Source organism: Mastomys coucha, unplaced genomic scaffold, assembly GCF_008632895.1.
Source record: "Mastomys coucha isolate ucsf_1 unplaced genomic scaffold, UCSF_Mcou_1 pScaffold12, whole genome shotgun sequence".
NCBI lineage: Eukaryota > Metazoa > Chordata > Mammalia > Rodentia > Muridae > Mastomys > Mastomys coucha.
Window position 1 is genome coordinate 74,292,996 of NW_022196894.1, and position 25,051 is coordinate 74,318,046.

Here is a 25,051-nt window from a genome sequence, read left to right on the forward strand (position 1 = left end):
CTGAAACTATAGATGGTATTATTTCCTTCCATTTGTCCTTTCATTTCCTTCTAATTGCCACCCCCATATACACTTAATTTTTTCTGTTTTAGTGTAGTTTTCTGTATTTACATCAGTTCCTCCCTCTGCCAGTTGCTTTAGTCTTTCTTTCTTTTTACCAATTTTAAATGTTTTTTAATTTTTATTTTCTGTCACTAGATGTTCTGGCTACATTTCTGTTACATTGCATTGCTTCCATTACAGCTTTCATTCAGTGCCCACAGAGGCCAGAAGAGGACACCAGATTCTCTTGGAACAGGAATGTTACAGATGGTTGTGACCCATCATGTATGTGGGTGCTGGGAATTGAACCCAGGTCCTCTGGAAGAACAGTCAGTGCTTTTAACCACAAAGACCTCTCCAGCCTGCTGTTACAATTTTGTATTCTCAGAGCAATATAAACCCAGATTAACTTTGGCCATGCACAGGTCTTTGAATTGAAACCTGTTATTTTTGTTGCCTTGGGTGTTTGCTTGATGCATTTTCTATATTTCATCTATTTATTCCTCACCTCCTCGAGTACCAGGTGCTTGTGTACAAGGAAAGGAACAGCTTATAAAGAGAATGAGAAGTGAGATTCTGAAACAGGGATTGGTTAGATAGATCGTTAGATATGTTCTACCTTTTAAAATACAATAAATGTGCCTTTTAAAATATAGTAAATACCACACATAATAATCTTTGATAAATCCCAGATTAGTAAGAATTTTCAAGATTCATTACAGAAAACTGGCAGTTTGAAGCCTCATTAGTGGCTATTAACATGTGAGCCTGTGACCTTTATTACATTTAGAATTCCTCTGGGGTCTCCTTCTCATAAATCCACCTCTCTACAATTCCCTGGTATTCCTCTTCATCAGCTCTGTGTGCACACGTCACTTTTAAGGATGAAAACATTATTGCATATGATGGCTTCTCTTTCCTACCTGTGTTCCTTGAACTGTATACTCTACATTTTATTCTTTTCAGTGCCCAATATATAATAACTTGACAGGAAAAGTGTTTTTCTCTGTATCTTAACATTATCAGAAAAACCTTAAGTTGACTTCATGGAACTTTTTGATTGTGAGAGAAATTTTTTTTTTTAACTCTGAGCCTGATTAAGTACTTTCAGCTATACCTATTATTATTATTATTATTATTATTATTATTATCATTATTATTATTATTATTATTATTATTATTATTATTGGCTTTTCAAGACAGGGTTTCTCTGTGTAGCCCTGGCTGTCCTGGAACTAACTCTGTAGACCAGGCTGGCCTAAAACTCAAAAATCCACCTGTCTCTGCCTCCCAAGTGCTGGGATTAAAGGTGTGCACCACCACTGTCCAGCAGTCAGCTATACTTATTAATGTGTCTATGATCAGACCAATTCTTATGTTATTTATTGTTATAATGCATGTAGGGGGGTACACACACCTCAACTCACATGGAGAGGTCAGAAGTCAACTTTATGGAGTCTGTTCTCTCCTTTTGCCTTTATGTGGGCTCTGTGAATGGAATCCACCATGTCAGGCTTGCCACACAAGTGTCTTTATCTGGGGAGACATCTTACCACACACATTAGTGTTCAAATGATATATTTGATTGCCAGTGATAACCTTATGAACTACCATAGGAAATTATCTTGTGGGAATGTCACCTTACAAGAAATAGAAGAATGCAGGACAGGCTTGAGTAAGTGAACTGGTATGGTTTAACCTTGACTTAGAAAGTCACACAAAGGCCTTCCCACAAAGGATTCTACTATAGGTATGTGGTATGAAAGAGTTCATAGGCAGGCAGTGGGGGCTAAGGTATTCTCAAGTTGTCTTCTTCTGATAAGACTGGTTTCCATTTTAAGTATAAAATCTTTAAGTAAAATGGTTTAAAGAGAATATTCCCCAAAAAGGCAAATTAAAATTGCTCCAATGAGAAAATTAGAATCAAAGAGGGATAAAAATCAAAGAACAGTTGTAAAGGACTGGGTTGTTGGTAAGTATTTGTACATGCTGGAAGCAACAAAAAACCATACGGTGATTATTATTCTGAGAGTTGCTTTTGATTTTCCTTGAAAGACAAAACATTTTTTTTTTAATCGAAACTGTTGTCTGTAGCTCTTACAGTAGTATCCTTAGGGGTTTGTGAGATAAGTGAACTTCTGTATTATGAAATAATATATATATATATTTTGGTTTTTCTCTGTTTAGCCCTGGCTGTCCTGGAACTCACTATACCATGTGGTCACCTCCTTTTACACTTAGTTAACTACTACCACTGCTGTACCTTTCTTTACCTCTGATATGGAAAGCAAACTTCTTTTAATTTATAAAATGACTTGAAAGTACAGTGGTAGTAGGTCACAACTCAATAGATTATCACAGAAGGGAAAGCTGCCCATGTAACTACCCATCAAGCCAAAAGGTAGAACTCCCAAGGTATCCCTGCATCACTTGCCTCTGTCTCCTCCTTGTAATCTTACCGACCAATTACAGCCATGCCCTTCTGTTGCTAGTGTTGACACTGTTGGTGTGACACTGTGCCTTATATACTTGGAATCCTTTGTCAGTCTTCTCAGTGTGTCTGTCTTAGTAATATGTTTAGAATTCTGTATCATTGAATGTACTTGTAGTTTGTAGTATACCGTATGGACACAATGGTATTCCATTGTAAAGCGATTGATTGATTTAACAGTTTTTAAAGCCTGGCCCTAAACCCAGTGAATACCGCTAGTGTAGTTTTGGATTGGATTTCTTCCTGAGCTAATCTTGATTTCTAGTGGGGAAGTGAACATTTATTAAATTGAAGTTAGTATGATAAGGAAAGAAGAAAAGAAGGAGGTATTATATAAAATAAAAGACTAAGCTGGTATCTAGAAATCTTCTTAGAGAAAGTGATATTTAAACAACTAATACATGGCATGAAAGTATAGACTATGAATAGTTTTCTCTGACAGCTGTTTCCTTCGTCTCCTTCTGTGGATAGGTATATTTACTTAAACTTACCCATATTTTTATAATTTTTCTATTCTTAAACTTATTTACTATATTAATAACTTAAAGTTGGGTTTTCTTTCTGTTTCCTCACCTTATTTTTTCTGTATTTATTTTTTCCATGGTATGGTGAGCAGTTATCTAAGCCATAGTTCATACATTTACTACATTATTTTCCCTTTGTTTTCCATTGGGCCTAACAAAATGAATGTAAACATTCTTTTAGAGCACACCACACCTGAAAATGATGTGTCTGTCTGCGACACACTGAGGAGCCCATGAGACCAGGATCTCAGCATTCCTACGGTTCATTCCTGCTCTAGGTTAAGAAGAGATTGTAAGGTCTCTGTGACGATGTGCCTAGTTTTAATCCAAGTTCTCTCACTTAATTCTGCAACCTGGACAATATATTAAATTATCAGACACTGTGCTTTCATTGAGACATCATAAAATTGAATACATAATCTATTTAGGAGGAATCCTTTAGATAGTATCTGTCACAAACAATTCAGTTGAAATTGTTGGTTGTGATATGTGATTGACAGTTTTGTTGCTGGATGTTTGGGTCATTTCCAGTTATGAACATTATTCTATCACTAAATACTTGACACAAATATAAGAGACTAGAATTATGAAGCCAAAATGCTTGCAAATTTTAAATATTTTCAAATGACTGACATTCAAATGACTTTACTTTATTAGTTTCTAACTTATTGACAGTTCTATTTGATTTGGTTAAGCATCAGTGTCTTTGCAGAAACATTTTGCCTGCCGGTATTTAACATAACTGTCTTTGTTCATTTTATAGTGTGGAAAATTTTATTTATTTATGTTAAGTAAGATGTGATAATTCAGCAGTAGTTTCCAGTTGTATTTTGTGGTTTATAATCTGTATTTTCTATTTCTTTGTGGTATGAATTTTAATAAGTACCTTTTATACAAATTTAAGAAGTCTTTATGACTGCTTCTAGAACTACTGAAATCATTTATTCCTATGATTTCTTGCTTTCAACCTTGACCTAGATTATAGGATTTCCAGTTCCTATAAAATGGAAAAATATCTAACACTTCCGAAGAATTTTGTCTAATCCATTTTTCATTTTATACTGATTTAAAATCCCATCTTTATCATATAATAATTCTCCACTGGCAACTGGGATTATTTGTGTCCCTGTGTTCTACTGGTGTATTTTTCTAAGCAATGAACATATTGCCTCATGCATCATTACTATATTTGACATTTTATACAAAAAACCCACATGCTCACTTTTAGTTTTTATAAATAAAATACTTTGTGAAACTTTTTCAGTTTCTATGATTTTTAGAATTTGTTACTTTTTCCCTGAACTCTTAGTGAATTTAAATTCATGTGTTAATCTAAGATGAAGTTGGAAATTATGTTTTAATAATTGGATTTTTATTAAAAAGGTACCAGATATGGCTTTTTAATCTGTCATCCTTTGCTATGTCTTTTTATAAGGTTTCATTATTTTGCTAGGTAATTAGCTTATATTTTACATTGTTCTTAATGCATAAATGCTTTATTACAAAATGGTACATGCAAGTTAGGCTGAACAAGGATATTTTAGAGTATTTATCTCATTATAATCCTATGCTTTTTTAACAAATTTTCAGTGTAGTTCTTAATTATGGCATTAAGCTGTTCTCCCAAAAGTATCTCATCACTTTCATAATAGCTGTTTATATGATATGAAAATATCTGGCTTTATCATGTTGACTATAACATTCTTAATATTAGAGTAATGGTAAGAAATTCATTTGTTTAGTAACACCTTATCAAGCTTGTAGTCAAAGGCTTTATTTTATTATGATTATTACTGGAATGTAGACATTGGGTCTTTTAGAGTCAACCCGGTTTATTGACTACTATAATATTTCACATTATAATATGTTACATTCTTATAATATCTGCAGTAATTATCTTAAAATATTTCTCAATATAGACAGCCAAAATAATGAAAAATATAATTAGAAACATGATAGAGACTCATTTGAGGCAATTTATTGTTAGCTTTAATCCAGTGGCAGTTATATAGAACTCTGCTAGAAGAAACAGCCCAGGAATTTGTCCATTTCTGTTACTAAACTAGTAACAGTGAACTAGAAAGTATAAATGGAAAGTGTTGTGACTAGATTAACCTTGGAAAATTAGGGGACTCGCTGAGTAAATGTCGGAGATAGCACATAGAATATAGGGTATATAACTTTTTTCTAATGTTTAGAATACATTGGTTTTTAAAATATGTGTAGCTCTTCTCACCAAAAATTTAAAAATAAGATTTTTATAAGAAATGATTGTGAAAACTTTACATGTGCTATTTAAATGGGCAGCAACCCTGATAATCTTAAATGTCAAAATACATTTTATTTTTATCATGATCTTTAAGTACAGCAATAAGACTTGACAGTATGCCTGGAGGGGGAAAGTCATTTTTCCCTATAGGAAAAGTATTTTGGAAAATTTTATCACTATAAAAATGAACATCATCTTCTATTTGTGATACTTTGTTGTATAGAAGGGACTGACTAACCTTAAGTATTATTTACCATAAATAAAATTATTTCAATATATGTTTTTGTTGTTTTCTTCAAAAAATGTAACAACCTAGCTTGTAGGATTACTTGAAGTTATACACAAAAAGAATGTGAAGGGAAGAAACTAATAAACCTTGTTAACTGAATGAAATTTTTGTAATGTGTATTACATGCAACTTAAAGTATTTTATGGTTAGCAGAGCTAGAACTTAAATACAAAAACAAAAAGAAAATTTGAAGGTATTATTTTTAATCATGTGGACTTTGTGTGATTAATTTAGCAGTATTTGATATATAACTCTACAAATAGTCATAGTTATATATCATCTAGATTGTGCTCATATGTGGAAGGATATATTAATATTTTGTACTAGTAGTTCTCAATTTTGAAACATTTTATGGCAAAAGAAACAATTGATACTACAACATGTATCATCACTATTACTATAGTCAAAAAATCTAAATACCGTCGTAGCAGTCATAGTCACTTGAGGTGACTAGGACCCAAGCACCTTACTGAGACCGCTGGTGAAATAGTTGTATTAGTGTAACTGCTCGCAAGAGCCACACTTTCGTGTCCAGGTCTGGGTTTTCTAGGAATGTTCAACTCCTCTGGAACTGTGATATGTAATCTAGTTTGGCAAATGCACACAGGTGGCGAACAGCACAGCACATCTAGTGATGTCCTAAGACAGACTGACGAAGCTCTGGCACAAAAGCTTGCATTTCACAAAGTGATCCACAACATATGCAGATACACTGTGTCATGACTTCCATGTGTAGAAACATAAGCACATTAGTAAGATGATGGGATGATAAAGGTCCTATGTAGTTGTTCATTCAGAAAATTCTTTGAAAGTATGGAATTTGGGGACACTTAAATGAACCAGCTGACTTATACATTAAAAGGTAAAAATGAACATTTAAATAATTACCATTAAAACAGTGAAGAACTTTGTAATAATTAATAAAAATCGTTGCTCTTGTTTTGTTTTCTAGGCAATTAAATTAGAGTATTCAAGGTTGGTTAAGTTGGCCCAAGAAGATACCCCACCAGAAACAGATTATCGTCTTCATCATGTCCTGGTCTACTTTATCCAGAACCAGGCGCCAAAGAAAATCATCGAGAAAGCATTACTCGAACAATTTGGGGATAGAAATTTGAGTTTTGATGAAAGGTAATATAAAAACACAAAGCATCTACTTCATGTGTTCATACTTTTCTTATTCTGGTTTTGTTTGGTTTGGTTTTGCTAATCTCAAGTATAAGTCTTCTGTGTGTACAAAAACTAACAAATATAGCACAAACCTATCTCACATTAATTTGAGTGTTTACTTTTTCATTTCTCTAAAATTTCTAGCTATGCCCTTTTAAAGTTTTACTTAAAAGTAATTTGGATAACTCAAATTACGAGTAAAGAAATCACTCTTCTATGGAAGAAAATGGGATTTTTCAACATCTATACTGTGGGAATTTTAGGCTAGGTAATTTTATTGTCAGGCTTCCAGGTGGCTTATCAGATACAGCAACAACTCTAACCAATACTGAGAGAAGCCAGTCCCTGGGATTATAAAGACCCAAGCATCTCCCATATATTCCTAGTAGCCACTGGAACCTGGAGGTGAGTTTGACTCTCTGTGACAATCCATGAAGAAAGTCCAGTCATGTATACAGAAAATAGGCACTGATAATGCTTTGATATAAAAGATGACATAAAATAGTTAATTTTTTTCACCTACGGTCCTTTTTTTTGAAACACTTTATTACCATGATTGCCTTTTGGAACTTAGTGTATAGACCAGGATGGTCTTAAACTCACAGAGTTCTTAAATCTGATTTCTGAGTGCTAGAATTAAAGGCATGTACCACTGTATTCAACTTTTTTTAAATTCTTTAAAAAATTTGTTCATATTTTGTGTGCATTGTTGGGTGTTAGAGGTAAGGCATGCTTGCCATGGTGTATGTGTGAAGTTATTTGTGTGTGTTGTTGGGGTGGTCAAGGGGTCAGACATGCCTCCCATTGTATACATGTGAAGGGTAGAGGGCCACTCTAGGCCATTGTGAGATCTGCTATTGACTCTGATCAGGCCATCAAACCTCGGCTCCATCCCACTGGCACTTGTGGAGATTTTGTTTTTATGTGTTTGGTAATTTAGTTTTATGCAACATGCTTTTATGGTTCTTATGGATTTTGTTTTTGATTTAGAAATGCCTTTCTTATATTTGAAGGTGTCACAACATAATGAAAGTTGCCCAAGCCAAACTGGAAATGATCAAACCAGAAGAAATAAACTTGGAAGAATATGAGGTAATGTGCGTTTGGGAAATATTGACCTCTAGTTGACACATTCCATACGTCATAACAGAAAATAAAACTAAATGTTTTAAATGGCTAGAATGTTTTAAAGAACACCTTTGGTTTTTATGTTTATAAGTGCTCTTGTATTCCATAAACTAGTTTTCAATTACTTCTACAGATAGTTTTTCTAGCTTGATAAGTGCAATTTATTGCATTAATGTTGAAATTGCAAAGATTTATGAAGAGCCTACTGAACTTTCTTCTAAGTACTACAGGTGTATTGACTGATTTAATCCAGATATTAGCCTCTAATTCCACGGGACAATGGCACAGAGTGCTCCTCTCACCCCCACACAATTACTCTGGGCAGCCAACACACACACACACACACACACAAATGCTTTTTTATGAAAATGTTTAAAAACAGCCAGATGTGGTGGTACATGCTTTTTATTTATTATTTGTTTTGATATTACTGGTCTGTGCATGAACACATGAAGCACAGGGATCGGAGGGGAATTGGCTGAAGGTTTCACAGGTAGGAATTTCCAGCTCTCAGACAGCAGAGCAGACCTACAAGTTTAACTGCCATTCTATTTACACTGATCATTTGCTATGTTTCCTACTTTCCCATCATATATGCTAGAGAGATGCTAGACAAACATGCTAGCCATCGAGTGCCATCTGAAGTTGTGATCCTCAGACAGCGCTGTCTATGAGTATGCACATGCACACACACATCATGGCTTGTGAGATTTGTCCGGGTGTGTACACAAAATCCTTTATTAATATTGGATTGAATATATATTTTAACTGACCAAATTGAAAATATAGTATCTATTTATGCTTATAAAATTAAGTTTGAAAAAGTTACTTTTATGTATGTCTCTCATTACTCTTTGGTCTTATTTACTTTTAATGTCGCTGCTTAGAGTTTCTAAGGCAACTCCAGAATAGGTCACATGATCTTGTAGAATTTTACCTTTTTATGAATATCAACTAATAGTAACAAAATTATGACTTGAAAGAATTAAACTTGTATGTGGAGTACAGGGCCTTGTAGAGAGCGTCCTCTCCTGTCCGTGTGCTCCTCAGGATGGAGCCTGAGCGAGTTTACAAGTTTTGGTGGAACTTCCTGCAGATAAACCTATATTAATTTTTTTATTTATGAACTAACTTTTATTAAACATTTTTTTTAAAAAATAGGAGGTTTTGTCATTGCTATTGTTTGACCTCAGTATCCCTGCCTACTCTTGCTTGTGGAGTAAGGAGGCTGGCTTTTCACCCCATGTCAACAGAGCACTAGGCAACACATTTAAAATAACCCCATAGTTAATAATAATAAATAAGAGAACTAGGACATTTTTTATTTCCTTAAAGTTCTATATCAAGCAACAAGTTTGAGCTCTGGACAGCACTGCATCAGTAGAATATTCCTGTCTGTACTATTCTAATATTAGTAAATTTTATACTGAAGAATGTTTTATAGGAACAAAAAAGTAACCATTTGGTCATCCTACCATTTTTTTATTTTATATCTTATATTCTTAATCTTCTGGTAATATTAATTTCTCACCCATGACTAAATGCCTTATAAATATGATTATTATTACTATAATTATTATATTTATAATTATTATACTAAAATATAGTAGGCTATCCACGTTATTTAAGTCTTAAATTCATTTCTCTTCATCTGCATAAATATCAGAACAATGCATTGTTTTATATTACTATAGTTTTATGCTTTTCATTTTAAATATTTTTATATGCAGGAGTGGCATGCAGATTATAAGAAATTCAGAGAAACTACTATGTATCTCATAATTGGACTAGAAAACTTTCAGAGAGAAAGGTAAGACAGAAAGGACAAATATACAAAAAATATTTGTTCTTATTATTAATTCTATTCACTAATTCACATCTGATGCAAAACATATATAATACACTTTAATGAAAGTTTTAGCTCAAAACTACTTTAAATGATAGAATACTGCAAATTTAATACAATATTAAATACCCTCACTATAAAATGTTTTTTGTTTTTACTCTAAATCCAAAAAGTTGGCATTTATATTTCTGTTTTTTATAGTTTCTTTTTTTGTTTAATTAAAGTTTCATACATGTACATATTACATGTTCATAATCATATTGACCCCCATCCTCTCCCATCTCCTTTCCTGACCTCTGTAACTCTGCCCCACCAAGTTGCCACAAGCACTTATGTTTATTCTTTTCTGGTTTTATTTTTATTTTTATTTTTCCTTGACTACTGACTTGACCAGGGCTGAGTTAAAACATTGTTTATTGTGACCATGACTTTGGATATGCCTATGAGAGCCTAATGGACTATAACTGAAAGTTTTGTATGAAACTCATCCATAAAATATGGGAAACAAAGGGGCCCAGCATATAACTAGTTCATTTCCCTAAGATGCCCCTGGTCATCAGAGTTAGTATATTCTTCTTCATGGAAGTTGACTTACATCAGAGGCCAGCCTTTGTCTTCGTCTGTATCCCCAGGGACCATGAAAGGAGTACCTGTGGTGGAAGGTACTTGGTGATAGTGGCCTTGCCTAGGATGTGCAGGCCTAAGGCTTAATCCCACTGCACACCCACAAACAACAAGTTCTTCTGGAGAAACTTCTAAATGATACATTTTAAATTGAAGATAATTTTAAAATTTATGTATAAACTTGTTATTTTAACTTTCTTCTTTTTTAATTGAAAATAGATTTTTAATATAATTATTAGTTCCCCTCCTCCACTCTCTCCCACCCACCCAAATTCATACCCTTTCTTTTATATAATACAAATAGTCATCTAAAATAAATAAAATAAAAAATCAATATTTTATCTCTTATTATGAAAACATTTTATATATTTTTCATTTCTGCTATTTGCTAGTTTATATTGACTTCTCCATATACTATTTAATTTCTAACTTAGTATCAAAATACTTAACCTAGTAATTTTTAAGAGACTACATTATTTTCAGTGCAGTGTCTTACTGAAGCCAAACAAAATGACTACTGACCTACTTCTTCATTTATATTGATAAACTGTAGGAATTCCCACTAAGGCAATGGTATATCTTTAATGACAAGTGGGCACTTATTTCTAGGAGGTAACTGTCAATCTGTCCAAGGGGTCTGTGGAAACCTCAGTGGCCAACAGTTCCAAAAGAAGTAACTCAGGCAGGGCACTCGGCTTGTTATTTACTGTCTTCTGGTGTATATAGAGGCACCGTTGACCTGTTATAGTGTAACTCTGTTTTAAGGTGTGTGTGTGTGTGTGTGTGTGTGTAGCTGTATCTATGTATGTATCTATGTATGTATACATGCATGCATATATGTATTAAGCTTGTATAGTATGCATCTATATATCTTTTTACAAAGGTCTTTGGCATTGTTTATCCCTCCGCACACCAGCTCCTCTGTCCTACCCTCACCTTCCCTTCCCAGTTTAATCCTTCTTAATTTGTCCTAGTAAGTTTCTAAATTGGAAGTACGTTTTCTGCTTTCCACCCACCATCTCCTTTGGGCATTTTTCTTTTATGTTTTTGTCAGTGGCCAGAAATTTTTCTCTTCATACAAAAACCTGACTTACATAGTCACTGCATGGGCCAAATGATCCCTGTAAGTATAAAGTAAACAAAAATAATCATTTTATAGGAAAATATTATATTAAAAACATTGATTGTTAGACTCACATCAGACTTAAATTTTGGTCCTAATGGAAACCATCAAACACAAAGACAACACAGGGACTGTTGAATGCTGCAGCGGAGGCTGTCTCCCTGTGTTCTTTTGTTTTACTCTCCTTCCTTCATGCTTTGCTCTTATTAAAAAGGTGTGTTTGTTCATTTGATGCATCGAACTTATTGTGTTATAGAAAATAGACATTTAAATATATACTTAGTTTTATAATTGTAGATTATAATATTGAAATACTAATATTGTGTGTTTATTTCAAGTTATATAGACTCCTTGCTGTTCCTTCTCTGTGCTTATCAGAATAACAAAGAGCTCTTGTCCAAGGGTCCATACAGAGGGCATGATGTGGGGCTGATAGCCCATTACAGGAGAGAGTGTTTGCTGGTGAGTATAGAGTGCACATGTTTTCATTTTCCTTATGTTAGATACAGTTTATGTTTTCACAGAGGTATTTCACTGTAAACACTGTTGGATAAAAATCATATCTGCATAAAGTATTTTTAATAAAAAACACTGCTTTCCCTGTATGTCCAGATTTTATCGTTATATTGCCGCTCCCCTTTTGTTATGAAAGGAGGACTAGATCATGGATGATATTCTATACAGCAAGCAATTAGTTTCCTAAGTGTAGTAAGTCATGCTGGACTTAGCTTGCAAAATTTCCTTAAACACATTACCTTTTATTTGCTGTGGGAGACTGATAGTTTTTCTTCAGATATGTTGGGCCCTCTAAAATATTATCATCATTATTATTATTATTATCATTATTATTTTATTGCAGATTTTTAAAGTTACTTTGAAAACATTTTGCTTTACATTACCTAACTTTACATATGTAGAGAGTTTGATTAATGCACACTAAATCAGCTAGCTCTCCATATGAAATTCCAAATTCCCCTAAAATTTATTAGATTACACTGATACTCACTATTCCTGCCAGCATTACTCCCATCTATAATGTAAACCACTAAGCAATAATTGTTTTCCCTGTTTAAGAAGGATGAGAACAATCTCTCTAGTTTTGTTATATGCATTAAATGTAAGAAAAGAATTTTTAAGTGAATCTTTTGATAAAATATTTTCTCTTAGAAATTAGAACTACTCAATTTACATCAATTTTAGTGTGAAGTGTTGTCTTTACAGGTTTCAGTGAGACAATTGAAAGATAATTATTTTATTTTTTTCTATTATCTTTGTTATCTACATAGTATTTTCTGAGAGAGGTGTGTGTTTGGTGTGTATATTAGTGGCATTATATCTGATTGCTATTTGTTCTTCTACTGGTTGAACATATTGATCATGTTATCTTCAGTACGATCGTGTTCAGGTACTCCTTTCTTAACTGTAAAATGAAGCAAAATATGTTCTTTTCTCTCATTCCATTAAGAAATTAAATGAACAAGCAGCAGAGCTGTTCGAGTCTGGAGAGGACCGAGAAGTGAGCAACGGCTTAATTATTATGAATGAGTTTATCGTCCCCTTTCTGCCCTTGTTGCTGGTGGATGAAATGGAAGAGAAAGATATCCTTGCTGTGGAAGATATGAGGAATCGCTGGTGTTCATACCTGGGGCAAGAAATGGAATGTAAGTTTGAGCAGTGCTGTAAGGTCCCGGGGATGGGCTCAGCAGTAGAGGAGGTCCTTTGTCATCTTCGGCCTGGTTTTTTATTCTGGAGCTCTTTCTCCTTACACTATGGCCACTTCCCTCCATTACAAGCTAGGATTTGCACATTTCTCTTTCCATGTACTCAAAAAAACAACTAACCAAAGCAAAACTCAGGTCCCCCAAATGGACGTAATTTCATGTGTTTGAAATTGATTCCTCCCTTGTAAGAAGCCTACACAAGTGCTCCTTTCACTTCTCTTTGTGCTGAGATAAATCCATTTGTATTTGCAGCAAACCTCCAAGAAAAGCTGACGGATTTTCTGCCAAAACTGCTTGACTGTTCTACAGAGATCAAAGGTTTCCACGAGCCACCAAAGTTACCCTCCTACTCTGCACATGAGCTCTGTGAGCGATTCGCCCGAATCATGTTGTCCCTCAGTCGTACGCCTGCTGATGGAAGATAATCTGCCTGGACTTCCCACGGTCACCATAGAAACTCTGTTCTCACCCCAGCTTCCTGCCACTGGGATTGCTTGCTGCTGCTAGAGTTTTTAACTTTTTATTTTAATAACTGCAAAAGACAAAACGACTATGCCCACCTTAGCCAAGACTGCAAACAATAAACCTGAGAATCGCATGGCACTCACCTTTTATCCAAAACTTGTGTATAAATACAAATGAATTGATTTCTTGTGGCAAAACTATGCTTTTGCTGCCTTCTGTTGCAGTATTGCCTCTCAGTTTTCTTTACAAACAGCTTTCCATTTAGTCTGGAACTTCCAAGACTAAGCCATTAAGTGTTCAGCACTGTGTATGATACATAATATTTGGTAGCTTGTAAATGAAATCAAAGAATAAAGTTTTATTTATGGCTACCTATGTGTTTGTAAACAGGTATATTGTATACTGGTGTGTATTTTAGTTATATACATGAGTTTAGTCATGGGGTTGACATTCAGTGATGCATACAATAATAGCCCTTTTGTGTTAGTATAATGGAACCATATTGGAAATGTACTAAGTATTTAGCACTTCAATGTGTCTATATCAACTGAGTTCTTGGACCTAAACATGTTATGTCCAGTCAGATTTCACTAGAGTGACTGGGTTTTAAGTCAAGCTGCACTGAAACTTTTAACCTTTACTTAGATTAAACGTTTGTTCTTTTATGTATGTGTAAATAATACAAGGTGATTATTTCAAGAGAAACCTGAAAAAGTACTTGAATAAGGGCTATTGTGAAATTTAAAAAGAAAAAAATGTGCACATATACACACAGACATGCACATACATGTATTCTTCATAATGGAGGGCAATGTTTTTCATTATATAATTATTCTATTTTTGTAAATTATATACTACTTTAATTGAGAAATGTCCTCTACTAATCAATGCTGTGAAATGAGATTGATACTGTTCAACTAGGAATTATAAGAATCTTAAGTTTTTATTTGCCTCCTTTTTTTTCCAAAAAAAACCATAAAAGAAGTAGACTATTTTATGAATGGAACTACTGTTTTAAGATCAATGAAGTGATGTTGTGAATGAAAATCTAGATTCATGCTTTAAAGGTAATCATGTTACCACCAATCTATTTTTGAATTTATAAAAATTCTTTATAACTGATACTTTGTTAGCATAGTAAAATATATCCTTACGCTGTGTGTCTGTTGTTTTTCGTAGCGTCACCAAACATATACTGTACAAGTGCTTGTCACTAAAGACCCAAGAGCACAGCCAGGCCTTCTCAACCTTCCTGCTGCTACGACCCTTGAACACAGTTCCTCATGTTATGGTGACCCTCAGCCATAACATTCTTTTGTTGCTACTTCATAACTAGACTTTTGCTACTGCTATGAATTGTAATATCTGATATGAAGGATATCAGATTATGACTGCAAGGGGGTCATAACCCACAGGTTGACAGCCACTGCACTAGAGGAAGCTAAAACAACCACTTCTGTGATAATTTTGCCAAGGGAATTTTATGCATTGAGGCAGCCAGGAGGAATCATTGGGACCTGACGTGTGTAAAATGAGGTGTTGCATATTGTGGGCATCAAAGTGTGTTTGTGTTTAGAGTTCTTGTCCTTTAAAACGTCTAGAAATTCCTCACTATTGTTGTCACTTTGCTAGTTATCATACATGTTATGGTATCCTATCAAAATGGTGAACTGCTTTATATTCATGTATACAGTTGCCAACCAGGGCACAAAGGAGTCAAATACCAGGTGGACATTATTCTGTCAACAAGCACATCCAGGGAATTATGTGGTTCTTATGCATAAAGTAATTAGTAGTATATTTAGTTCATAAGAAACTAGCTCATGATCCTGTGGGACGGCTCAGTGGGTAAAGGAATTTGCCTCCACGCCTGGCAATCTGAATTCAGGGGGACCACCAGGGTATCTGGAGTGCACCAATTCCCACAGGTTATACTGTGAACACACAGACATGCTTGCATTAAACATAATGAAACAATTTTATTGGCAAGTTTATTAATTTCTAGGATTGAATCCGAAATAGCTTAGTTCTATAAATGAACTTTACCCATACCTGGACATTCAACATGTTTTCTTGAGGCCATTTACTCTGTTATCAAGGTTTAGGTCATCAAAACTTATGTTACTTGTTGAGTTTTAAGTATAACTTGTAGCTTGTGATTCAAGAGACGGAGCCTCACAGAACCGTTGTCCAGGATAGGGTCAACATTCAATGTCATTTTGGTTACTGTAAGTATTCCTATTTCCCTCTTATATTTTAAAATATTCAGGGTAGAAGTCAGTTAGGAAAGAGCCTAAGGCTTAAATATATACATGACTTAAGGGGACCAGAAACCATGAATAAACCTAAGATATTCTGGCAGTATCTCATTCTTTAAATTCCAAGTTTGCATACACTGTATTTAAGGGTACTAGTTCTCAAGAGGTTGGCTGCCCTTCAACTCATGTGGATCTGTAAATTTGTAGTTTATCAAGACAGGAGGACATTTTTGGTAACACAGTATTCTGGAAAACGATATAAATCAAATCAGAAAAAGATACTTTAGTTGAACAATTTTATAGACAAGTTTATCAATTTCAAGATAGACATCCGTTTTACTCACAGTTCTGGAAGCTGCACGTGTAAGATTAAGGAGTTGACAAGTTGGTTTTGTGAGTTACTGTCTCCTTTGTACCAAAGTCCATGTGTTCGTCCCCACTATGGCCTATACTCTACTTCAAGGACACAACCCAGATTTCTCTACATTAAGAACCACACTCGTGCAGACCCCGTCATCATGACCTCATACATATTTATTCGCCTCCATCAAGGCTTCAAAGATATGATTGTCCTTTAGCAGAAGCAGTCCAATAGGCCCACTTTGTTTCACCCCATAGTCATCTCAGAACTTTGGGTTTGTCTTTAAAAACAAACCTTTCTTTTTCTCTAATTATCTATTGCTTCTCCAGTACTATTAACTTGTTTGTGCACCAAAAATAATGTATAAGGCACTATTTTTTAATTACTTAAGTGCTATTGTCATACTATTTTGAGACAGGCTTTCCTATTTAACAAACTAGCACTCCGTAATGCCAAGGATGTCCTTGCAGTTATGAGCCCTCTTCCCTCAGCTCTTTATGTATCTTTGTATTATTAAAATGCTTCTTAGGTGAGAACCAATGCATTACATGAGATTACATACTTGTTCCACAATTTTTTCTTGTTTGATTGATTTGAATCCTACCTTGACAGTCTGGGGAATTAAGGAGCATGGATGAGTTAGGTTTTTGTATTCCTGCCTTTCAGTGGGACAACAGGGCCTGAAGATGTTTTATTTTCCCTAGATGGAAAGCATACCTATTTTGCTATATGTTCCATTTGAATCTGACACTGCCTGTAGAGGGTTTGCAGCACTTAATTGTGCTCCCATCATTTTTTTTTCAGTTTGTTGGTGTTAGTTACTGTTGCCCTGCTTTGCAAAGTCTGTGACTTCCTAAGACATTTCTTCAATAGACTCTTTTCTGATTTATATTCTTTGTAATTCAGAAGTCAGTGCTTTCTGACTGAAAACTACTCTTGGTGTTAGACTGGTATATTTCTATTGTCTGTTTTATTAGATTTGGATATTTCAGACAAGATAGGCATGTTCATGGCAGTAAAGCTGTAGATAATTCTGGATATTTCAAAGGTACTTTAACCATGCACATCCAAATTAAACTCCCCATTATTCCATGAATATGATGCTCTTACATGCCCCAGTGAAGGATATAAATCTAGAAATCCAGAAATTTTTTTTAAAATTCTATCAATCTTGACTAACGCCAAGTGTCAAGGGAGCTTTTGAATCTCATGACCCTTCAGGCCTCCCAGCTCTGCCTTAGGAGTATTGGATTTATTGAAGAGTAGCCTCCTGTCCTGTCTCTTTCCCCTACAATCCACCTTTCACACTGACTTGATGACCTTCCTATGGAGCTGGTTTCATGTGTGTTTTCTATGGCAGGACTGGACTCCTCTAGAGGAAGATGAATGTTTTTTTTTTTTTTTAAATAGCTCAAGTACCTGCTAAAATATCTAGCAACTTTTCTGATTCACTTTTGCATCTTTTCTAACCCTAAAGTCATTGAATATATAACGTGTTTGCCTTTAGCTACTTTAAGAGAATATCACTTAGTCACTCGGGCCATATTTCAGACTATTTCAGTATTCTCAGATGACTCAAGGCTATTATATAATTTTTTACTATGTTCTCATTCAAATGATGATGCTTCAGCTCCTTAGTCCATCAGCTGGAGTGTCTCTGATCCACCTGTCCAAATAACAACCCAGAGACTTCTTATTTATTATTGCTTAGGCCTTAGCTAGCTCTAACCTGACTAATTCTAGTCCTTGTTTGTCACATGGCCTGTTGCCTCTCATTCAGTCCTGGTATCTGTTCCTTGCATCTCCGTGTCATAATGGCAAAATCCCCTGTGCCTAATTCTTCCCCAAAGTTCCTATCTCAGCCCAGAAGTCTTGCTTTTCCTCTTTGCCTAGCAGTTGTCCATCAGATCAATATGAAGCCGATCAGAAGTTGATGGAGGTATATGTTTACAAAATACTCAGGCATTCGATTACCCATAAAAATAACAATACCGAAGTCCAGCCAGCATTCCACTCTCTGCCTGTACAGAAATCAATATTTGAATAATAAAAAGACAACCTTTACAAGGTTATCCCAACACCTTACTAATATAGATGTTTCATTTTTGGAATAATATCCTTTTATCAAGTATATTTAGAAATCCCAATCAGAGCACATTAGGTTTCAGTATTGATTTCTATCTTGGTTCTGCCATAAACTAGTTGACTGACTGTTTAGGTAGTACCTCCACCACATGTGTGATGAAGGCATGTCCAATTACCTGTGAAGCAGCTGTAAGTACATTGACTTGGGAATGTAAGCAGAAATCTAAATGCAGGATGCATCTCATAGTGCTAAGAGCAGGGAAGCCCAAATGTCAGAACTGCAGAGCTTCAACAAGTCAGCTTGACACTGATGTTCAGTTCTGCTAGGAAACTCACAACTGGGCTGTTTGGATACATCATCTGGATAGTTCCAGAAGTCCTGGAAGTTGTTCAAAACTACAATAAACTATGTTCTAAGTTCAACATTGATAGAATCGGCCATGAAGAGAAGGAAATAGCCTTGGTTTTCTTGCCTTCCCACTCACCTCTAGCACTAACTGGCAAACCTGAAATGAAATGAAGGCAGCATTGAAGTGAGTTGAGGACAGCTTAGAGGTCCAGCTTCAGCATCCAGAGTCGAGAACAGATAAAATAGGTAAAGAGCTGTGCACTGGCTCCCTTTAAAGATTCTTTTTATACTGACACTGACTCCAAAACTTGTATGCAGGGATTTGTGCATACATGATCTCTGGGTCTTAAAATGTACTTCTGATTGAAATTTTCTGTATAAGCCTATGTGGCTCTCTCTCTCTCTCTCTCTCTCTCTCTCTCTCTCTCTCTCTCTCTCTCTCTTTCTCTCCTCTGTGTGTGTGTGTGTGTGTGTGTGTGTACATTCTATTGCATTTGTATGTGTATAGTTTTATCTGGATCCACAGTGGAACATTATATGCATACTCAGGAATGCAAGCCCATACATACATAAACACACATACATACATACAAACATGTACGTACATACATACACACAGTGCCAACATGATCAACACTTAAGATTAGTGATGTCTATAACACTTTGCCAGGCTAAGAATGAAGTAGAAACCAGAGTAGAGGTTAATAAGTAAACTATCAGTAAAAGAAAGAAAATGAAATAGATTGTGCTAGAACATACCGGCTGCTGAAGCCAGACGAACATGGAGTCACCTGCTGTGTGTTAGGTTATTTGTACCTCTAATAGACTTTTACATGAGAACTGCTTTCTGCCCAGAATGATTTATGCCTTGGGCAACAAAGATGACTGACTGTCTTTAGGACCAACCAGAGGAAGACTTCATCACATTTTATTATTATTTGCTTTAACTTTGTCCTCAGTTAAGGCTGTTCTGCAGCCTTGTGTTGCTTTACACAGGAAAAAATATTTCCATTTGCTATTGTCAGTTTACCCTCGAGCTTTGGCTCAACTATAATCTGGATGCGTTTAGCACCTTGAGCAGAATTTAAAACACAAACAAACCACAGTCCAAAGCCCAGACTGCTTTGATTTTTATTGAAATGAGAGCAGTATCAAGCACTCTGAGGAATATTTAACTGAAAGGTTCGGGCTTTAAAAATCTAAGCTGCCTATGAGAATGTGTCTCCAATAGTTTCCAACTGCTACCATGAAAAGTTCATATTAGATGTATATGTTTCCAAGGATATATATATATATATATATATATATATATACATATATACATATATACATGATCTGTTTCTTACTGCTGTTCTGTATCTGGTATGCAGAATATGGTTATATATATATATATATATATATATATATATATATATATATATATGCTTTTACTACAAGATCCTAACCAAAAATTCCCCTTTTTCTGTTTGCGTCTTTCTTATGTTCCGTGGCAGAGTGCTCCAGGTGCTTTCACCTTCCTTTAGGCAAGTCTTTCCACATGTGTCGCATGTGTCCTAATGCCTGTGTGGCTTTTCCAAAAAAGAATGGAGCGAGGGAGGGAGGGGCAGAGGGAGGGAGAGAGGGACAGAGAGAAAGAGGTAGATGGAGTGAGGGAGGGAGGGAGAGAGAAAGGGAGAGATGGAATGATAGAGGGAGGGAGAGATGAAAGGCAAGAGGAAGGGAGGGAGGGAGAGGGAATGAAGGAAGGAGGGAGGGAGGGAGGGAGAGAAGGAGCACGGGAAAAGGAAGGAAAAGAAACGATTTCTAACTGTAAATTTCTAAAGTATTCTGGCATAGGTAAGTATCTACTTTTGTAGCCTCATATTTTTTTCATACTCAAAAGTTATCACCTTTAGATTTGTTGATATTCATCATCTTAGAAATAAAATGAAAATACTATTATAATAATTCATTATATTATATATTATATTATTCATTATATTAATGTAAATCAATTAAATTAACTATATTAATTTAAAGCATGTCAGTGCTTATGTTAGCACAGGTAACTTATTTTATTTGTGGCTGTAGCTATTAGCCTGGTGATTTGGAGAGGCTGGTGTAGTTAAGACACCATGAAGGCACGCTTCTAATAATAATGCTCCCCCATCCTTACAGGAATTCCTGAAAATTATTCTGTCCCTGCCTTTCCAGAAAAACACTTAAAATTAACTGAAAATTATATGGGCAAGGACTAACAGGCTGTTTACTTTAAATATTGATGGAAATTGTTTTTCATGGTAGTCACACAATTTCCTGAAATTTTAGGTAATTTTTTATAAAATTTCCTAAGAGTAACATGTTAGAACCTTTGAATTCCTTTGATTTACCAGGTAAATTTTTTCTTAAGCCTTTACTGGATCTATGGGTCTCCCACACTTGGTCTGACCATGTTTCTGGCAGCCTCTTACATCCCGTTCCTTTCTGCTCTCAGTTATCACAACTTTGAACCATCCACTGTGTCAATGAGAAGAGTTGTTGTCTTAGTCAGGGTTTCTATTCCTACACAAACATCATGACTAAGAACCAAATTGGGGATGAAAGGGTTTATTCAGGTTACACTTCCACATTTCAGTTCATCACCAAATGAAGTCAGAACAGGAACTCACACAGGGCAGGAACTTGAAGGCAGGAGCAGATGCAGAGGCCATGGAGGGATGTTACTTACTGGCTTGCTTCCCCTGGGTTGCACAGCTTGCTTTCTTAGAGAACCCAAGACTATCAGCCCAGGAATGGTACCACCCACAGTGGGCCCTCCTACCTTTGGTCACTAATTGAGAAAATGTCTTACAGCTGGATCTCATGGAGGTATTTCTTCAAGGGAGGCTCCTTTCTCTGTGATAACACTAGATTGTGTCAAGTTGACACACAGAACCAGCCAGTACAGTTGTCTTGCTTTCAGTTTTATGTTTATATTTGTGACAGGAAGGCTTCTTAGAAATGTGTTCCATGATGGCTGAATCATAGAAATCTTTTCGATGATGGTGTAGTAGTAAGACCTCAGAGTACAATGAATTTCTCTACACACAAAGTCAATCCAGAAAGATATTTTTAAAAGACGATGTTTTTGATTTGTGTATATCTGCAAGTGCATGCATATTCCAGAAGAGGGTGTCAGATCCCCTAGAGCTGAAGTTGCAGGCAGTTGTCTGACAAATGTGTTGCTTTTGCAAGAGCAGCATGCAGTGTTAAATGCCGAGGCATCTCACCAGCTTTTTGGTCAGGTAAGACAAGAAGTCCCTGAAGCTGGGGATGTGACTCAGTAGAAATGTGTGCTTCTGAGAAGGAAGCCCTGAACACAGTCTGCAGCACTGCAGAACAGTGACAAAAGCCTCCCTGAGGATCAGGAACGTGGTAGAAGAGTATGCCCTCAACAAAGATATCTGCAAGGTACAAGAGGACTGTGTCCAGTTAACAAACTGTAAGAGGTAGACTTGTAGGTGAATGTCTAAATTAGAGCAACAGCTTTGCAAGCAAAATTTTTAAAGTTGATAGTACATCATTCCATAGTTCCCATGTACTCTCCTATATTCAATATACTGAATATGTTTGAGGCACATGTGCCTCAGTTTATATGTACAAAGAGTGATTAGAAATAATACTCAAATTGGAACACAGCCTACATCTGTCAGCAGTAAACTGACAAATTACACCATATGCATGCAGTGTATTTATACTAAAGTAAAAGCATGCATACTGAAGCCACTTGTATCAATGGGAATAGACCATGAATGAATGGAAGCCACACAATTTTGTTCCCAGTATAGTTTCACGTATTAAATGTTCCAAACCCCAAGTTAAAGCCAAGTTACAAGAAGGCGCTCACAGATGGTTAAACTAAATTAAAAAATAGAAGGTGGATAAAGATGACCAGCTATTTCAGGAAATAGTTCCATTTAAGGGTGATGTGTGATTTGAAAGGGATATCTAGAATCCTTTGGGATTGCTTCCAGTATGTAATTTCATTTTAAAAGTTTGTTTTACATGCTTTCAATGGGCACTGCCAATTTGGGGAGTAGATGAGAAACATTATCTCTGTGATGCACAAAGCATATTTGCTGTAACTTACTATGATGATACAGAGAAGCGCAGGGCCAGAACTGAGTTCTGAGGGCATTCAAAGGCCTCAACCTTACACAAAGAACTACAGGCAAACAAGGAATGCTCAGAGTGGGAGAAGCAGTCTCCCCCAGAAAACAACACACCAATTGGTTATCCAGTACCAAATTATAAGCTCTGAAAACATATATGCAAGTAACACTATCCAGATTGAGCAGGTTATATAGATGTATGCATGTAATACTTATTAATGAAAACAGAGGCCATGGATTTGAACAAGAGCCAGGAGCGGAGGTATTTATGGATAGGAAAGGAAAGGGAGAGATGATTATATTAACCCAAAAAGAAAAAGAACAGGCCTGTGTTGGAAGGAAACCTACAAAATACAAAGTGTCAAATGACGTAGGTAAGATCTGATGTTTTACTTTAAGGGATACATTTTTGGTTTTGTTCTTGTTTTTGTTTTTTAAGTTAGAATGGTCATCCTTGAGTAAGAAGATTGAGGCGAGAGAGACTGCTAACCAAGATGGGGATGATGGAGGCAGGATGCAGCAGCTTCAGCCATTCAGAGGTGTGAGAGAGTTACTTACTACAGCACTGCTGACCATCCAGCAAGAAGGCAAGATGCCTCACACACTAGAAAAAATCTTAAATCAGAGTCAATCCATTACTGTACTGGGGAAAAAGCAAACTGTTCTCAATGTCAGAGGAAAACCCTGGCTTTGTTCTAACAAACAGTGCTAAGAGGAGAACTAAAATGCACTCTTCTCCCCATAAAACAACAGAGAAAGCCAAAATAAGGGGGCAGCAAGACGTGTGAGGGGTATAGTTAGTGATGGCGATCTGTTGCTATTTGTCTTTGGCCATTGTCACCATGTGTGTTGGCCATTCCTTAAATTTCTCTATGATAACTGTTAAGAAGCTTCTAGTTTGAGAAAGAGAGGCGTTATATTTAGATAGCTGAGCTGTTTTCTTCTCAATTCCCAGTAGGTGGTGTTATAATACTGCATTTGAGAACTTAAATGGTAAAATTGGAAGAGAGAATTCCTATCTTTGCTCAAATGTGTGTGCTTTTATTCTCAAAAGTAGTCCTGTTTTTATGTTGTGAAATCCATGGGCATATTAATTCCAGGTATATTTATTTAATTTACATTTTTATCAAAGATATGTGTGTGTGTCTGTGTGTGTGTGTGTGTGTCTATTTTGTTCCTTTATTCTCGAGTTATAAAAAACAACTTGCTTAGATAATAAAACAAGATGATCAAGAGAGTGAACAGAGACAATTTCCCAGGATCATTTTGTACCCATGTCTCTTAGCTGTAGCTAAAAAGACACTGTGCCTGTCCTGGAAGGACAGCAGCAAAGCCGAACCTGCTGTACTTACTAGCATAACCTCAGTTTTGCTTGCAGGATGTTTTTCATTTGGGGTTTTATTTTTCAATTGTCTTCACTAAAAAATGGTTGACCATGCTGCAATTCCACTTTCTTTTTTTCTTAATTAATTTATTTATTACATGTAAGTACACTGCAGCTGTCTTCAGACACCCCAGAAGAGGGCATCCGATCTCATTAAAGATAGTTGTGAGCCACCATATGGTTGCTGGGATTTGAACTCAGGACCTTCAGAAGAGCAGTCAGTGTTCTTAACTGGTGAACCATCTCTCTTGCCCAATTCCATTGTTTCTAGTTCAGCTGAATGTAGATGTAAAATTCAAAACCTAATAATGTGGAAGCCCATTTGATTCCATTTGGCAATCGACGGCTTGCGCTCACATAGTTGTTCTCAAGGCCTCTGTCCAAGGATGGCTCCCAATATGCCATGAGACATTCCAGTGTTTTAGCATCTCCAGGACTTTACACAACCTTTCATGGTAAGATCAGTGGATTAACGTAGTTTGGTAGGCAGCAATAGGGTTGCTTTCAACTCAGCAAACATATATAGTAAATGTTGAATAAATATGAAACAATTTCAACAATTATCTTCTTATATGACAGACATGAAGTAGCTGCATTGGGAGAGCTATTGTTAAGTCATTTAGTGCTTGTGAGCAGTCAGGAGTCAAGGACCAGAAAGGGCCTGCTCTCTGTCTATGCCTTGATCTTTACTGGGATACTGTAAGTTCTTGTGGCAAAATTGTATTTCCCTTATGAATAAAGCTCAACAGAGAAGTAAAAGTCCTATTTCCTTTGTATTTTTCTTTTTTTTTC

General features: G+C 35.7%; 1 protein-coding gene across 4 annotated transcripts in view; it reads left to right on the forward strand.

Moving 5' to 3' along the window:
• Usp25 (ubiquitin specific peptidase 25) overlaps positions 1-14,850 on the forward strand; it is a 107,532-nt gene extending 92,682 nt beyond the window's left edge. For all 4 annotated transcript variants that reach the window (XM_031364277.1, XM_031364278.1, XM_031364280.1 and 1 more), the window contains 6 exons: positions 6,568-6,746; positions 7,799-7,877; positions 9,644-9,723; positions 11,845-11,968; positions 12,972-13,167; positions 13,480-14,850. In XM_031364277.1, coding sequence (XP_031220137.1) covers positions 6,568-6,746; positions 7,799-7,877; positions 9,644-9,723; positions 11,845-11,968; positions 12,972-13,167; positions 13,480-13,652 — 831 coding nt within the window. In that variant the 3' untranslated portion in view covers positions 13,653-14,850. The remainder of the gene's footprint in view (positions 1-6,567; positions 6,747-7,798; positions 7,878-9,643; positions 9,724-11,844; positions 11,969-12,971; positions 13,168-13,479) is intronic.
• Positions 14,851-25,051: the final 10,201 nt, after the last annotated feature.